Raw genomic sequence first — 18472 nt, 5'->3', positions numbered from 1 at the left:
ATGAAAGGTTCTTTAACCTCTTGTGCTGGAAGCATTTTATTTGCAGTTAATTTTGAACTGTTAATTTGCCACATTCAGGGCAACTGAGTTAAAGACAGTACACCAAATTTCAGTTTCATCTTTTTTTAGTTTTATAAAATAATTATTTTAAGAGTGGGATTTGCAGTAGTCTGTGCTCTGGTACACCTGAGATTCTGCATTGCTGAAAAGATGCAATCATGGAACTCATATAAGCATATGTGATGATAGAATTATTCAGTTTGGAAAAGACTGTTGAGATCAAGTCCAACCATGAACCCAGCACTGCCATACTCAATAAACCATGTCCCCAGGTGCCACTTCTACACATCCTTTAAATACCTCCAGGTATGCTGACTCAACCACTTCCCTAGGCAGCCCCTTCCAGTGCTTGACAAAAATTTCAGTGAACAAATCTTTCCTATTACTCAATTATAATATAATAACCAATATAATCCAATTATAATATAGTAACCTTCCCAGTGCAACTTAAAGCAAGTTCCTTTTCTCCTGTCACTTGTTTCTTGGAGAGGAGACCCATCATCCACATGTTAATGTAGATTTTTGCTCTCAGACTTTTTTGGCTGAATTCACTCCAGGTGTTTTGGCAAAGGAAGTGGCTAAAGGTTAGAGCTGGAAGGCTATGTTGTGTAAACACTAGTATATCTCTATTATTGAAAACAAAACAACCCAACAAGTCTGTTGGGGAAAAAAAAAGCTTCCAAAATGTAAATATGACTACATTAATGGAATATTTATCTATTTTGTATGATTGAGGAAACAAACCTATTCCAGATTGCTTATAGTCTGAGAATTCTCTGAGAACTCAGCATTCCCTTGAGGGGAAGAGATGGGGCAGGCCCTGAGCTCTTCTCTGGAGTGACAGTGACAGGACCCCAGGGAATGGCGTGAAGTTGTGTCAGGAGAAGTTTAGGTTGGATATTAGAAAAAGGTTCTTCACCCAGAGAGTGGTTGGGCACTGGAACAGCTCCCCAGGATGTGATCACAGCACCAGCCTGACAGAGTTCAAGAAACATTTGGACTCTGCTCTCAGGAACGTGGTATGGTTCTTGGGGATGGTACTGTTCAGAGAATTGAACTCTGTGATTCTTGTGGGTCCCTTCCAACTTGACATCTGTGTTTCTGTAATTCAAAGGTTGCATTTTGTTTTGTTCCTTTAGTAGAAAGTGAAACTCAAATGTTTCAAACTCTGTGTTCCTCTTTTAGACTACCTTGTGGGTTCATGTATGATTGTTTCTGATGCATGTTCAAAAACATGGAATAATCCCAGTCATGGACCACAGCTTTACAGTGTTTAATGCTTTATTGATAGGGAAAAAATTGAGTGTCCACTTATTGAAGCATGACTGAAGTGACACACAGAGAAGTAACGAGGGCACATTGACAAGTGATGATCTGTGATATTGGCTTGTCAGGGGTACATGAGTATGTACAGTATGTCATGTTGGCTTTGTTTTGCAAAGCCAACATGACATACTGTACATACACAAAGCCGACAGGACATTTGACTTTATTTATTATGTTTCTCTGAGATTACAACCTTTTCACTAAATGAGTATTTTGAAAGAGAAACATCAAGTAGCAAAACAAATAGAGTTAAGTGATTCACAACTAAGAACAAAGCCTTTAGCAAAAGCAAAATATGAGTGCTTCCCTGCTTGCCAGAGCCTCCTGCAGATGTGGGGCAGTAGCTCCTGCAGTGAGACTGAGCTCTTCTGTGTCATCTGACAGCCCCTCCCTTCCCACAGCCCAGGCTTTCCATTGCTCTTCCTCTGGTCTCTCCCTTCTTCCTTGGCAAGGAAAGTCTTGCCCAGCAGTTAATCCGTGGGGAAGTTCAGCTTGTGTACGCTGTCAGAAGTTTTTTAATATCACAGTCTTTGAATGCTTTCTCTATACTAGAATTCTTATCATCCTAGCAAAACAGTATTTCAACTTTCTGGTTTGTGTTTTGTTTTTTTTTTTGGCAGGTGCCTGTATTGAAACCCATGGATTTGATGGTGGAAGTCACTCCCAGGAGAATCTTTGCTAATGGTCACACCTATCATGTCAACTCAATATCTGTCAACAGTGACTGTGAGACGTACATGTCAGCGGATGATCTCAGGATTAACCTCTGGCATTTAGCCATCACAGACAGGAGCTTCAGTATCCTTCATTCTGATTCCTTGCTCAGTGTTCATGTTATTAGTGGGCTTAAGAGGACTATTTTAAAATATTTTTTCTGCAGGTTTTAAAATATACCTTTACCTACCAGAATCCCTGCAGTATTTGTAAGACAAAATGCTGTAAGAGACAGCGAAGAGATTGAAAAAATCAGGGAATTTTATATAAAAAAAAATGGTGTGGGTCAAAGACATTTAAATAATAAATAGATGCCAGCTGAATGGTAACTATCCACCTGACTAGAATACTCTGTACTGTGATATCCTGAAGACATTTCATGCTGAGATGCTGCACCTTGTTTTGCTGCAAGGTCAGTCCTTATCCTGTCCCTGCCCCCCATTCTCCATCATCCTGCTTCCCACAGCCCTAATGCCCGAGATGCACAGTTTGGGGGTGAGGCTCAGCTGCTTTATGTGAGTTGTGTCTGTGATTAATGCAGGCATTGATGTTTTGAGTGCTGGTGTTATCCTGAAAGCTCCATTGTGGAGTCATTCTGGCCATCTGTGAGGGTGCCCCTTGCACTAAAACTGGGTGGCTTGGAGGGGGAGCAAAAGAGAATGTAGCCAAAAAAAGCGATTCTCTGTGTTTTGCAGAACATAAATAGACTGGTAAGAAGAGAAATAGGTTATGGGACCAGGTCAGAATGTTGTATTCCTTTGGTGATTTCTTTTTGGGTGTATCAGAAAGGAGCTAGGAGAATATGTCTCTGTGGGTTTATATGAGGGACTATTAGATGTCAAAGTGAAGTTGTCCTGATGGGGTAGATTTCCTCAGAGAAGGCACCAATGTGATGGGGTGTTCTCCCTGTCTCTGGTGATTGTATTTCTTCCTTTGTGGGCCAGGTCATCTTTGAAATTTAACCCATACTTTGCTAATGTCACAGGAAACAATGATTTTTAAATCAAACAACACTTAATGTCATTAAAGAATTACCTTTGCAGGGTCAAGTGACGGGTGCCCTTACCCTGGGGATTGTATATCTGAATATCTCCTCAATTTGTTCCCAAACTCATACTGTTTTTCTGTCCCTCATCTGTGTAGATTAAGCAAGCTTAATAGGTTCCCTCCTTAATATGACTGTATGTTTAGGAACAATTTATATGTGGCACTTCAAAGCCCAGTTTTTTCTGACTTGATATCCAAGCAACTGTACTTCCATTCTTTAGTAAGACAGATCATAATGATTTAATTTGATAATTTGCTGGCACAGCTATTTGGAGTAGCAGTGTGGCTCTGACAGTGTCCTCCTCACAGCAGCTTCACCCTCCAGATTTCTCTCTGTCCTGGACACTTTTGCACGTGACTCTGCTGTGTGTCCTCCTCTTCTGTGTGTCCTCCTCTCCCAAGGCAGAGCAGGAGATCAAGCACAGTAACCTCTGTATGCTCCTCTCCCAAGGCAGAGCAGGAGATCAGATCAAGCACAGTAACCTCTATATGATTTTGTGTGATCACCAGATCACATTCCAGAATGCTAATGCAAGATAAAGCTTTGCCTTTGGCAAGTCCTTTCGTTGTATTAAAGCTATTTAATAATCTATAGACAAATGTTCCTGAGAAGTTTTGAAAACCAAGTAAGTAGTTGTTATCATAGTTCATGAGGACAACATGAATTTTTAGTGTCGTTTGCCACGCTAAGAGCTTACTGACAGAAATATCAGCAGTAAATGAATATCTGTGTGGACTTTGTTTCAAGCATTATCCCACTCCTGTGGTTGAGTATGTACTGATAAAATGTCTTTGTAGGTTTCTGATTGATTCATTGATTTAGGTCTTAAAACATGATAAAGTTTATAATGACACACTCATTTTCTGAGTATGTTCTAAGAATGATCATGAGAGGGAAATTAAGAGTCTTTTTTTGAGTTTTAGGATAGGAAAATTTTCCTGTGTCTGAGACAGGGGCTTTGGGATACTTGGATTTCTGTCTTGGATTGGAATACAGATATTGCTGCTTCTTTTGCACTTGAATGAAAATCTGTGAGGACTGTGATGAGAGAGTTCAAGCAGTGACAGGAGATAACACAAGGTAATGGGATAATCATTTCTAGGGTCAAAATGTTCCTGCTAAGGTGCCCATGGTGGCAGCAGGTTGGCTTTTGTGGCTGGATACCTGTATGAATTCAGGGGAGTAGGCTGAGTTACAGAGCCTGTACCCACTGCTGTTTCAGACAATAAAAGCTGTACCTGTCTGTACTCAGTTGTCTAAACCAGGTCAGATTACTTTTACCTAATTCTTTGATAAACAGAAATTTTGACATGGGTATTCCAAGAGAAGGTGGAATAGTTACAGAACATTGTTCATATTGGGGAATTAACTGGGAGGCCATGATAACTGAAAGAAGGGGATGAGTAAGTTAAACTTGCATCAGTCTCCTGACAGGGATCTTTTTGTCCATACAGAGCCCTGTACATCTTGTAAAATTGCAGGGATGTGTTTTTCCCTGGATAACATCTGTCCCTGAAACTGAATTTCTGTCCTACAGAAAAACAACTTATATAAAAATCTCCTGGAAGTGGATGAGTTTCTGGTTAAATCAGTGGGTGTGCCAGTTACAAGTAAGACTAGACATATTAAGGTGGAAAAATTCTGCCATACAAACAGTTTAAATTATAAATGGATGTTGCTGGGCTTGGTGCCTTCTGTAACTCATTTACAGGGATAGGCAGAAGGAGGCTGAGGCTGTTTTAAAAACGCTTCTTTCACATCTTTTTACTGAATGCAAATGGGAAATGAAGCATCTTGCTGTTTTACATTCAAGGCTTGATTCCTTGAAATGCACGTTTAAAACAATAAATAGAAAACATTTTGGTTTGAAGTGGATTTTGTTAATAAGGGATCTGGCAGGGATGAGTATTTGTCTTTCAGTTTTCCCTCAGAGGCAGCCCTGCTACATATAATGACCTACAATCTGTTTACCCAAGAGGCTGGTTGTGACAATGACACAAACAGCAAATACAGTGGTAGAGTTTCTGGACATTCACTTCATGTCTGAACATCTTTACAAACTGCATGAGAAATGCTGGAGAAAGACTGAATCAGCAGCAGTGTGTTTAGGTATTTTACAAGTAAAATACTTTGCCCTGTGGAATTTAATTTGAGGACAGTTTGGTTATAACCATCGTTTTAGCAGTTTTACAAATCACTGATAATTTTTTATTTCTTTGAAAATACAGAAAAATGGAGATCTTAAAGTAATTCTCTTTCTGTAGTCTTTGGGAAAATATTTTAAATCAGCTTTGCAGAATTTGACCAGAATGTTTACCTTAGGTAAAGCCTTAGGCAGATAAAATACAACTAGTGCTTTTCTGGTTTGCTTTTGTATTAGTGTTAGCACTAACTGGGGTGAAAAGCAGACGGAGTGAGTTTATGCTGTGCCTATGTAAATTTAATGAGGAGTATGCAAGACTTCTGTACATTGCTTCCCACTTGCAAACAGATCTGCTCAGTATTGTTTGGGCAGGAGGAGGCAAGGGAGAGGAGGAGGTGAGAGAAAAGGAAGGGGGAAGGTTAGCCTGGTAAATAATTGCACATACTGGGATTTTCTTCAGTAAAAGGTTTCATGTGTTTGGTTGTGTTACGGAGAGTGATTCAGTGACCTTAATTATGGGTGATATTCTGCACTGGAAAAGCAGTAAGGTAAGGGTTGCTGTATTTGTTAATGTTTGGTCTGAAATGGTTTAACAGTGTTGCCCATAGCTTAAGTCTTTAGATAATCATCTTGGGTGAAATGAATGAGAAAAAAGGACTGCCAGGAGCATACTGATAAGGCTTACTTGCCATTAGCAGCAATCTTTGGGCTATCTAGCTGCACTAAATATTCTTTATGAGAATGGATTTGGATTGCTCACAGAACTATGTAGCTCATAGCACTTGAACTCCCTTCATTTCCTGGTAGCACTATTTCACTCTAGAGGCTGTCATGGCATTGCTATGGAAACAACATTGCTGTTTCCAGCATGTGCTCATCTTGAGACTCATCTTGACTAAAATACTCATTTCTCAGTCAGATCAATATAGTCCAGGGTTATCCTGTTTTAATAAAAAATTCCTTCTTCTGTGTCCCAAAAGGGTTAAGCTAATTAGCAAATCACCATAGGGCCTTCTTGCAGTCTAATGTATTCTGGTATTTGAGGCATATCTTGGGTAGTCAGTTTGTTAGGCACCATATCTTGGGAAAATGAATTTACTTAAGAAGCAAACAAGAGGAAAAAATAGAAAAACCCAAAATAACATTGATGGAGACCAAGTTTGTGGCAGCCCACTGTGCATCTGAATGTAGTGCATGTATAGGGCACATACAAAGCTCTAGGCTGGGGGAAATAGCCAGCCTTACAAAATCCCTGTCCCTGCCTCAGTGCTGTGTATGTGAAAGCTAAACTGAAGCAGATCTGCAGTATTGTCTTGTTATTTGTGGGGGAAGTTTATAGCCTTGAGTGAGATAAGGCTGTTTGTGTAAAAATGCCTGAGCCAGGATGACTGTGCACAGGCTGTGTGCACAAGGATGCATCCTTCTGTGCTCTCAAAAGTGTGTCTGCACTGTGTGAGAAACTGCTGCCACCCCCACCCACTGCACTGTTTAGGAGATGGCAGACCTTACTTCTCTTTTGAGAGCTCTGTCTAAGCCATCTTAGCCCTTCCTATTGTGTCAAGAAGTGTATGTCAGTCTCTATCAGGTGTTTAAAAGGTGAGTGTTATACCGTGGAGTCATATTCCAGCTGAGTTGCTGTGAGCAACGTTTGAGTAGCTTTTCCTCAAATTTGTGTTCTTCTTTTGTTCTTTAGTTCCTAGAGTCTCTCCCTCTCTCACATGCACTGTGTCTCTCTGGTAAAGGAGCGTGAAGATGCCTGCAAAGCTGAAATCAGGTCTGTAAGTTAGAGGATTGCAGAGGTGCCATGTACACTGATCCCATGGTTTGGAGAGCTCTCTGATGCTAACTCTTGAGAAAGGATTGCTTTGCCTTTCTCATTAAAATGCTCCAATGTGAACAACTGAGGGGGGAAAAAGCTTTTTCAATGAGCTGATTAGATTCTGGGTTGATGGGATTCCCTTGCTAGACTCCACTTTTTCAGAACAGAATACTGTCTTGTAAAAGAGTCTTGTACTAAGAGTTGGCAGTGGCAAACCCAAAGATTTTCATATCTGACTTGTAGTCCTTAAGCCTTGTAGACCCTTGTCTTTCCCAAGAATTTTCCATTTATGTTACCCTTATCTGAAGCAATGGAAAAGTTTTTCATGAGAAAAATTACTGTAATAGAGGGAAATTGATTGCTACCCATTTAGCAACAATTCACTATCTATTTCAGGTTGTTTTAAAGTGAAGTGATTCTCAAAGCACTGTAAATTGGCAGGTTCCACTGACCTTGCCTTTTAACTTTTGGGTTTGAGATCTTTTCATCTTATTAAAAATAAATAATTTTGAAATTATTAAAAATACATTATTTTGAAATCGGTACAGATACCAAATCACCTGGTAACTTGAGGATCATTTACACTGATGTAGTTCAGTAATAACTTTTGCTAAGATGTAATTAATAGATTAGCAGCAGGTGCTGTGGTTCTTATATAGGTTTTATTCCTAATGCTTATTATTTCTGTGTCAGCAAAGGTATATATGAGGGGCAGCAGGTCATAGATCATATACTGAGGCTTAGGATGGGGACAAACTCCAACATAAACTCCATGAAGTGCTGCTGATGGGACCACAACAAAGTGCTGTATAGATACAATCGTGTTAAGGGTGTTTAAAGGAATTCTTGAAATCATGAAAAACAGCCCCTTATTTCTGGAAAGATTCTTTTACGTAAGTAAGCAGAAAGCATAAGCAATTCAGATCACCTCCAGAACTGGACACAGCACTCCAGGTGGAGTCTGACCAGAGTGGAGTAGAGGGGCAGGATCCCCTCCCTTGGCCTGCTGCCCACACTGCTTTGGGTGCAGTCCAGGACACAGTTGGTTTCTGTGCTGTGAGTGCATCCAGCCTCTCATCCAGCAGCATCCCCAAGTCCTTTCTCACAGGGCTGCTCTTGATCCCTCCATCTGCCATACAAACAGTTTAAATTATAAATGGATGTTGCTGGGCTTGGTGCCTTCTGTAACTCATTTACAGGGATAGGCAGAAGGAGGCTGAGGCTGTTTTAAAAACGCTTCTTTCACATCTTTTTACTGAATGCAAATGGGAAATGAAGCATCTTGCTGTTTTACATTCAAGGCTTGATTCCTTGAAATGCACGTTTAAAACAATAAATAGAAAACATTTTGGTTTGAAGTGGATTTTGTTAATAAGGGATCTGGCAGGGATGAGTATTTGTCTTTCAGTTTTCCCTCAGAGGCAGCCCTGCTACATATAATGACCTACAATCTGTTTACCCAAGAGGCTGGTTGTGACAATGACACAAACAGCAAATACAGTGGTAGAGTTTCTGGACATTCACTTCATGTCTGAACATCTTTACAAACTGCATGAGAAATGCTGGAGAAAGACTGAATCAGCAGCAGTGTGTTTAGGTATTTTACAAGTAAAATACTTTGCCCTGTGGAATTTAATTTGAGGACAGTTTGGTTATAACCATCGTTTTAGCAGTTTTACAAATCACTGATAATTTTTTATTTCTTTGAAAATACAGAAAAATGGAGATCTTAAAGTAATTCTCTTTCTGTAGTGTTTGGGAAAATATTTTAAATCAGCTTTGCAGAATTTGACCAGAATGTTTACCTTAGGTAAAGCCTTAGGCAGATAAAATACAACTAGTGCTTTTCTGGTTTGCTTTTGTATTAGTGTTAGCACTAACTGGGGTGAAAAGCAGACGGAGTGAGTTTATGCTGTGCCTATGTAAATTTAATGAGGAGTATGCAAGACTTCTGTACATTGCTTCCCACTTGCAAACAGATCTGCTCAGTATTGTTTGGGCAGGAGGAGGCAAGGGAGAGGAGGAGGTGAGAGAAAAGGAAGGGGGAAGGTTAGCCTGGTAAATAATTGCACATACTGGGATTTTCTTCAGTAAAAGGTTTCATGTGTTTGGTTGTGTTACGGAGAGTGATTCAGTGACCTTAATTATGGGTGATATTCTGCACTGGAAAAGCAGTAAGGTAAGGGTTGCTGTATTTGTTAATGTTTGGTCTGAAATGGTTTAACAGTGTTGCCCATAGCTTAAGTCTTTAGATAATCATCTTGGGTGAAATGAATGAGAAAAAAGGACTGCCAGGAGCATACTGATAAGGCTTACTTGCCATTAGCAGCAATCTTTGGGCTATCTAGCTGCACTAAATATTCTTTATGAGAATGGATTTGGATTGCTCACAGAACTATGTAGCTCATAGCACTTGAACTCCCTTCATTTCCTGGTAGCACTATTTCACTCTAGAGGCTGTCATGGCATTGCTATGGAAACAACATTGCTGTTTCCAGCATGTGCTCATCTTGAGACTCATCTTGACTAAAATACTCATTTCTCAGTCAGATCAATATAGTCCAGGGTTATCCTGTTTTAATAAAAAATTCCTTCTTCTGTGTCCCAAAAGGGTTAAGCTAATTAGCAAATCACCATAGGGCCTTCTTGCAGTCTAATGTATTCTGGTATTTGAGGCATATCTTGGGTAGTCAGTTTGTTAGGCACCATATCTTGGGAAAATGAATTTACTTAAGAAGCAAACAAGAGGAAAAAATAGAAAAACCCAAAATAACATTGATGGAGACCAAGTTTGTGGCAGCCCACTGTGCATCTGAATGTAGTGCATGTATAGGGCACATACAAAGCTCTAGGCTGGGGGAAATAGCCAGCCTTACAAAATCCCTGTCCCTGCCTCAGTGCTGTGTATGTGAAAGCTAAACTGAAGCAGATCTGCAGTATTGTCTTGTTATTTGTGGGGGAAGTTTATAGCCTTGAGTGAGATAAGGCTGTTTGTGTAAAAATGCCTGAGCCAGGATGACTGTGCACAGGCTGTGTGCACAAGGATGCATCCTTCTGTGCTCTCAAAAGTGTGTCTGCACTGTGTGAGAAACTGCTGCCACCCCCACCCACTGCACTGTTTAGGAGATGGCAGACCTTACTTCTCTTTTGAGAGCTCTGTCTAAGCCATCTTAGCCCTTCCTATTGTGTCAAGAAGTGTATGTCAGTCTCTATCAGGTGTTTAAAAGGTGAGTGTTATACCGTGGAGTCATATTCCAGCTGAGTTGCTGTGAGCAACGTTTGAGTAGCTTTTCCTCAAATTTGTGTTCTTCTTTTGTTCTTTAGTTCCTAGAGTCTCTCCCTCTCTCACATGCACTGTGTCTCTCTGGTAAAGGAGCGTGAAGATGCCTGCAAAGCTGAAATCAGGTCTGTAAGTTAGAGGATTGCAGAGGTGCCATGTACACTGATCCCATGGTTTGGAGAGCTCTCTGATGCTAACTCTTGAGAAAGGATTGCTTTGCCTTTCTCATTAAAATGCTCCAATGTGAACAACTGAGGGGGGAAAAAGCTTTTTCAATGAGCTGATTAGATTCTGGGTTGATGGGATTCCCTTGCTAGACTCCACTTTTTCAGAACAGAATACTGTCTTGTAAAAGAGTCTTGTACTAAGAGTTGGCAGTGGCAAACCCAAAGATTTTCATATCTGACTTGTAGTCCTTAAGCCTTGTAGACCCTTGTCTTTCCCAAGAATTTTCCATTTATGTTACCCTTATCTGAAGCAATGGAAAAGTTTTTCATGAGAAAAATTACTGTAATAGAGGGAAATTGATTGCTACCCATTTAGCAACAATTCACTATCTATTTCAGGTTGTTTTAAAGTGAAGTGATTCTCAAAGCACTGTAAATTGGCAGGTTCCACTGACCTTGCCTTTTAACTTTTGGGTTTGAGATCTTTTCATCTTATTAAAAATAAATAATTTTGAAATTATTAAAAATACATTATTTTGAAATCGGTACAGATACCAAATCACCTGGTAACTTGAGGATCATTTACACTGATGTAGTTCAGTAATAACTTTTGCTAAGATGTAATTAATAGATTAGCAGCAGGTGCTGTGGTTCTTATATAGGTTTTATTCCTAATGCTTATTATTTCTGTGTCAGCAAAGGTATATATGAGGGGCAGCAGGTCATAGATCATATACTGAGGCTTAGGATGGGGACAAACTCCAACATAAACTCCATGAAGTGCTGCTGATGGGACCACAACAAAGTGCTGTATAGATACAATCGTGTTAAGGGTGTTTAAAGGAATTCTTGAAATCATGAAAAACAGCCCCTTATTTCTGGAAAGATTCTTTTACGTAAGTAAGCAGAAAGCATAAGCAATTCAGATCACCTCCAGAACTGGACACAGCACTCCAGGTGGAGTCTGACCAGAGTGGAGTAGAGGGGCAGGATCCCCTCCCTTGGCCTGCTGCCCACACTGCTTTGGGTGCAGTCCAGGACACAGTTGGTTTCTGTGCTGTGAGTGCATCCAGCCTCTCATCCAGCAGCATCCCCAAGTCCTTTCTCACAGGGCTGCTCTTGATCCCTCCATCCCCCAGCCTGTGTTGGTACCAGGGCTTGCCCTGACCCAGGAGCAGCACCTTGTACTTGGTACTGTTGAACCTCATGAGATTCTCTTGGCCCCACCTGAGCTTGTCCACGTCCCTCTGGGTAAGTCCTTGGTGTGTGGTTTTGGCTGCATGTTAGGAAAAATGCAGTAGGGGTTCTTTTATTAAAATCACACAAGAAATGTTTTTAGTGTCAGTCTAGGGGTGAAATTAGTAAATAGGTGATGGTGATAGGTAAATAGTATGTGTAACTTAAGTTGTCATCTTCTCTGAACTGCAGAGAATCCCGACAGTAAATGGAGCCTTTCATGAATTCTCAAAAGACTAATTTGTAAGAAAAATTCTGTGTGTCCCCAGTGCAAAGTACCAAGAGAGAGCTGCATTTCTGGGCTCACTTAAATGACTTTGCCTAGTAGGCACTAACATAGATACAGCCTCTAAAAAAGGCTCTGAATTGTCTTCTGCTTCTGTTGAGGTAAAACTACATCCAGTTCAGATAAAATATTATTTCTGATGTGGCCATCATTATTTAGAATATCTTAATTGAGTAAAGCTTTTAAGCTCTTCAGAGTAAGAAAAATTGCATGTTTATATGTGAGCTCATGCAAATTGCAGTCTTTATCACTAGCTGTGTAATTCAAATACTAGATAATAATTAAAGCAGTAAGGCTGTGTGAATGGGCACTGTAATCTGCACCTTGCAGATTATTTGTTTCCAAGAAGTCCAGAGAAGTCTCAGCATCTTTTAGGAGATCTCTTAAGGATCTATAAGTTCAGATTATGGAGCTCTGAAAACCATGACTAAATCTGCAGAAGTGGTCTTTCAATACTTAGTTTGGTTTTGCTTCTTGCCAGAGGACATTTTGTGATCCCTGTCAGAAACAATTGCTTTTAACTATTCTGATTACCTTAAATTGACTCCTGTCTTAGGAATTTGACTGTCAGCCAGTCAGAGGGAATTGGATGACAGAGCATGACTGATAGCCAAAGGAGCTATATCAGAGCTAGTTAAGCAGTATCTTAGCATTGAATCCCTGAGTGAGATCCTCATGGCCATGCAGCTGAAATGTGTATTGCAAATGTGAAAGCAAACAGTGCATGGCCTGAGTGTATGATACCAGTGCCATCAGGGCAGGGGATGGCATTGTGGAAATATTCCCTATCGAGCCATCCACCAAAATAAATAAATTGGAAGAGTTGAATCTGGCTGTGAAAAACCAATTACAACTGAGGCCTTTGCATTCTTGGCAATGACCAGTCTCTTCCTTTTTCTGTAGTTGCCTTTAAAGAACTTAATTTAAGGTGATTTGAGCATTGCTATAGCCTTGGGATAATTACTGCACTGTAGATTTATTGTTTAATAGAAATACTAATTTGGTAATCAGAATACATGATTTTCTTAGTTATCACTCCTGTCCATACACAACTTGAGGTATGAGATTATGTTATTCTTTTAATGGATTTTTTTATCTAGCCCTCTGTCTTCTCTAATGCAGTTGTCCCCAGATAGACATCCATACCTGTGATTTCATTTCTGCAGAGGTAAGGAAAAACATAGCCTGAGGCATTAGAATACTCTTGCTTTTTGAAAATATATAGTGGATTGTAAAAAGGAAAAAGAAAATTGACTGGAGTTGTAGCAAATGATAGAGAATAGTGTGAAATTCTGAGCCCGTAAAAACCATTTCAGAATTCCTTAATAGTGCATTAAAGAACACAACTGAGATTTCACTGAATTCATGTGTTTGTAGAGCAATCTAGGCAATGTGACCCTAGGAGGTACTTAAAATTTTACAATAGGTGCAAAGATGTCTTTTCACAGATCTCCACAGAGCCAACTGCTTTCCAATGTAATAGGGACGGTAGCAAACAAGTTGTTATTTTGTATCATGAATGCTCTTTAAAATATCATTATCTCAACCTTTCTCAAGTTTATTGGTATGGAAGAGAGAAAGAACATATAATAGAGCTGAAATGAATGTTAGCATCAACCACCAGATTTCCTTTTTCACCAAAGTAATTTCAAGTGTTATCCAGAATCTGAGATCCTTAGCAGAGAGGGATTTGGGAACTATGTCAAAGAATATTAAATTACAGAAAACGGGTCACATCATGGAACTGATCCTCATCTAAGCAGCACTCCTATTTTAGTGTAATGTGGCTGCAGTCAATGAAGTTATTCTTGTAGAAATGGGTAACAGGATTCAGTCCAAGATTTATTGTCTCAACTAATTTTATTTCTTCAGCTGATGAGTTTTAATCAGTGTGTTGTCATTGCAGAAGCTTTTGAATTGCGTGCTTCTGTTTCCCTCTGGATTAATTTCTCATTGAAGCTTTTTGAAAATGAGCCATTCTCTGTTGTCACAGGTGCAGTCGGTGTATCCAACTTGAAAAATGTGTATTATGAATTTATTGAAAGTTAGACAAAAAAACCCATTTACACAGTTCTAGGTACAATTATATGAAAAGATAATGTATAAATAATTTAATCAGCTCTGCCAGAGGGGAGAATTCTCTTAAATGAGTCTAATTATTCTAATTCCCATGCAAGTTTGGACTTGAAATTAACCTTGCAAAGCACAGTCTTTGTCAGAGTATTAACATAAAAAAAGAAGAAACTATAAGTTGTTTTGCTCATTAGCTAAAAAAATGTCTTTAGCTTGAAGAGTTCTCATACAAAGACAGATGTCACAAAAATACTCACGGAGTCATCTCAGGTATTGTGTCAAGCTTGAAGTCTGTACCTGTGTGAGCTGTCAGAACCTGAGACCCTGGAAGCTTTTCTCACTCTTAAAAGAGCTGGGACACTCTTCATTAATGCACACATTACTTTGTTTTGTGTTGTACTGATACACATTGGTAAGGACTGCACTGAAATTGCAGTGGTTTGCACCTTTGGAATAGAAATGCTCTGTGACTAAAGGCCATATAAACTTTCACAAAGTCATAGCACCAGTCTTAGAATAAGTTGATTTTGACTGTTGTCATACTGCATGCTGATGGGCATTTTTGAAAATCCTTTCAAGTGAATTGAGCAACCAGATAATAATTCCTGCCACAAGATTTTATTCATGTATCTTATGTAACACAGTATAGGCGATTTGAATGTAAATTTTATTTGTGTTTTTAAAGTAGCTATTTTTTCAGAATTATCTGGCTATTTTTGAAGATAGTTTTATTTTACTACTTCCATAACAAGCATGCAGGGAAGGGGAGAGATTTATGCTCTGAAAGAGACTTCTAGCTAGCTAAAGTTTGCAAAAATGTATCATTTGTGACTCAAATTGAAAAATCAGTAAAAATATGGAATTTCTCCAGCCTAGTGTGGTACAAATACTACTGTGTTAGGGTTTGCTGAAATGTATATAAAAGAATAAGTTGCATTTTGTGATAGAAAAGATACCACCAAAGAGCTGTAAAGAGTCTATACCCTCCAGCTGGAATTTCTGTGTCTGCTTTTATTTAAGAGACAGATCTTCCTCAGCTGTGTGGGATTTTAGTAATTACCAAGAAGAAATTTCTTGATAGGAATTATGTGTTAGCACATAGATTATTCACTAAAAAAAAGAAAGAAAAAAAAAAAGAAGAAGAAGAGAAAGGCATTTCATCTCTTATTTCCAAGTTATGTGGGGAAAAATCCCTGGCTATTTTTAAGATGGAGTTTGGGGAATTTTATATGTCATATTTCTCTGTACTGCCAGGGACTCTATTCAGTAAATAAGTAGATCCCTCTCAGTTTTCTGTTAATGTATTTCAGGAAAGGTTTGTGAACAATGAGATTATATTGCTTTTGTTTAAATTGTAATTATAAATTATCCTTGCCTTATTAATGGCGAATCACTCTTTTCTTGGAACCTTTGCTGGTATGTAGTACACGATGCCACTTAACCACACCACATAGAACAACACTGCCTAAGAGAAGCTCAGCTCAGGGACTTCATAGTGCTCTTCTGTTAATAATTTATTTGTACCTGAGGCTCTTCTGGTATTTGTGTTCCAAGTGTAACATCAAGCGTGCCACAGTAGTTTCAGACAAATTATAATCAATTAATATGCAAATATATGAGATAAATATGAGTTGTAATCTTTCAGTGACTGACTGCAGGTGTGTATTTATGAAGGCAGGTCTTCCTCTGCTGATTCATCCACTTAACTTTTCTTTCAACTGTGTATACGCAAATAATGATGTCTTTGCTCTTGAAAATTTGAATCTGCATATGGTTTTTGCTAAAGCAGGCATGTGACTGTGTTTACAGTTGAAAATGTGGGTGCTCTTTTCAAAAAAACAAGCCAAAAATTTCATTCCTAAATAAATTAAAGTTTTCCATTATCTACTTCTAGATTCATTATTCTCTAAGTAAATCACTGGTTGCAATGTGTAGAAACAGACCTATCTATGATAAAGTTTGGATGTGACCTGCCCTGTTTAAAATGGTCCCTTTCCTAGCAGTGTTACTCTACAATTCTCTGCTTGCAACGCTTGGTCAAACGTTGCAGCTACTCCATGGGCAGTTTCTCTTATATAGTAGAGTAGTTTTTCTGCAACTTGTATACTTCAAAGTCTGATGTTTACTGAATTTATGTCAGTAAAAGCAATTTCCTAAAATTTTAGTAAGTACATATAAACGATGTTGATTCTTTTTTCAAGTAATATTTTTGTAATGGAGATTCAAGGCTTTCTTGATGCTGTCTCTTTTTATCCTACCAAGATAATAGGAGTGAAAAGTAATTCTGATGTTGCAAAAATCAGAATGGGGTCTCTCAAATTCAGAATGAGTCTTTAGACCAGTGTGCATTCTGGGAGAAATTTGCAAAAGAAAAAAGTAATAATGAGAATAATAATAACCTCTCAAAACCAATTAATCAAGAAGAGAACTGAGTGAATACTGCCATGACTGGACAGCTGCAGGTAGGGAGGTGAGAGGCCGCTAGATCAGAATCCAGTCTTGCTGCGTCTTAACCTTTGCCAAGCCTTCGCCACTTCCTGCCTCAATTTAATTTTCTGTAAAACATTAGCACTAATACTGATTCTAGTTTGCTTTAAACCTCATGAATGGAAAATGTTTCTAATACTACTTTTAATTTCTTGCTATGTATCTCCAGTTCCAAATGAAACTCGAGACAAAAATTACAGAAGTTTCAGCTTTGGCTCAGAAGTTGGATATTTAGGTTGCATTCTTGAACAACTGTTGGCCCATCATCCTGAGGCTCTCTGGTTTCTATCAGCTGCCAGATAAATCAGGAACATCTTGGTTCCTAAACACATAGAGAGGGTCTGAGTGTTGACCTTTGTGATCCTCATGTGTTGTAAGTGTTGTGGTGTTAGAAGGCAGAAATAGAGAGCAAAACCAGGCATGACTCTGCCTGGAGCATTGCATACATGACTGTGAGGAGATGTGGGCCATCCTGTACTGACAGTGGTGTGCTGAGGATAAATGTGAGGCCATTGCCCAAGAAGCATCATTCCAGCATGCAGACCCCTTATTACCCACACTGTATAAAAGTGCACTGCCAATAATACAGGAGGATGCACTGAATATATCATCCTGTCTCTGGACGAGCCAGATCTCAACCTCTTGTTTAGCTAACATGGCCAAATTCTTTTTTGTGGCTTGTTCTAGCTGAATAGATGGAAACTTTACTGCTACTGCAGCCTTTTAGCTATGACCATGACTTTCCTTCTTCTACTAACAGCTCTTTCTCATCTAGCTTAGCCTGTAATCCTTGACCTAAGAAACCTCAGAACTCCACAGAACTGTGTTAACATTACTTAATCTCTTCTTTGTATGCACTTTGTACGTGTTCTTTGTAATGTGAGCAGTCCCTTTACTTTGTGTTTGCACAGCACCTGACATAATTGGCCATGGTTTGGCCTTCCACGTAGAGCTGACAAGCCCCATAGTGGTTTTTACTCTTTCTGTATCTCATAATCCTCATATGAGGAAAGCTGCAGAAGCCTTTGTACTATTGTAATGGCACTGTCAGAAAGTCTTTGATAATGACATTTTATTTCCAATCAAAATCAAGTCATTTAAATTGGTATTTTCAGCAAATCACCACCAGTGTTTGACTGTTGCCAAAGTTCCCAACTGCAGTATGATGTCTGAAGAATCACTGTTATAAATACCATGGAGTTAAAAATAGAATTGGGCAGACATTGTACAACTTAGTATGGATTGATATCTTACATTAACAAGTATTAGGTTCAAGGCAGCTGGGAGGAGCACACACTTATGTAGTTCATGCTTTTGTGGTCAGAACAGTCAAATGATACAGAAAATGTAATTGCAACTCTCTGGGCTTCTAATAAAACCCATATAGTACATGCTTTTAGTGGAACATTGGGCAAATGCTGTGCGATGAAAAACATTGGCACTGTGGCTGTTAGGACTACTTGGAATATAAATACTCTCTTTGCCTAAGGTAAAACACTGGAATTTAAAGAAAGGTCACATCTATTAACCTATTGACAGTTCATTTCAGACCCCTTGACTCTTGGAAAACAGGCCTGAAATACAGAGCTGGAGAAGCTGGACCCTGTCCAGTGCTGTCCATACTGCCAAGTGATGCCTGTTGTAGAATTGTCATTAAACAGTGAAAACATACAGACTATCTATTAGAAATGGGAAGAAAGGAGTGAGTTGATGGTTATTTAAAAGTTGGGGCTTGCTTCTTTTGTTGATAATAAGACTGAAGTCACATCGTGTGTTGTCAAGCACACTGAGGCCTAATGTACCCAGCAAGGAAGAAAGGTGGAGCCATTTGGA

General features: G+C 39.1%; 1 protein-coding gene across 2 annotated transcripts in view; it reads left to right on the top strand.

Annotated features, from left to right (window-relative positions):
* The window catches only part of PPP2R2C (protein phosphatase 2 regulatory subunit Bgamma), a 134170-nt gene that overhangs the window by 82886 nt on the left and 32812 nt on the right, over positions 1 to 18472 (top strand). For both annotated transcript variants that reach the window (XM_005428062.2, XM_031062838.1), the window contains one exon: positions 2007 to 2184. In XM_005428062.2, the coding sequence (XP_005428119.1) occupies positions 2007 to 2184 (178 nt within the window). The remainder of the gene's footprint in view (positions 1 to 2006; positions 2185 to 18472) is intronic.

The sequence above is a fragment of the Geospiza fortis genome, unplaced genomic scaffold (assembly GCF_000277835.1).
Source record: "Geospiza fortis unplaced genomic scaffold, GeoFor_1.0 scaffold666, whole genome shotgun sequence".
Classification (NCBI taxonomy): Eukaryota; Metazoa; Chordata; class Aves; order Passeriformes; family Thraupidae; genus Geospiza; species Geospiza fortis.
This window is presented reverse-complemented; position numbering and strand designations above follow the sequence as displayed.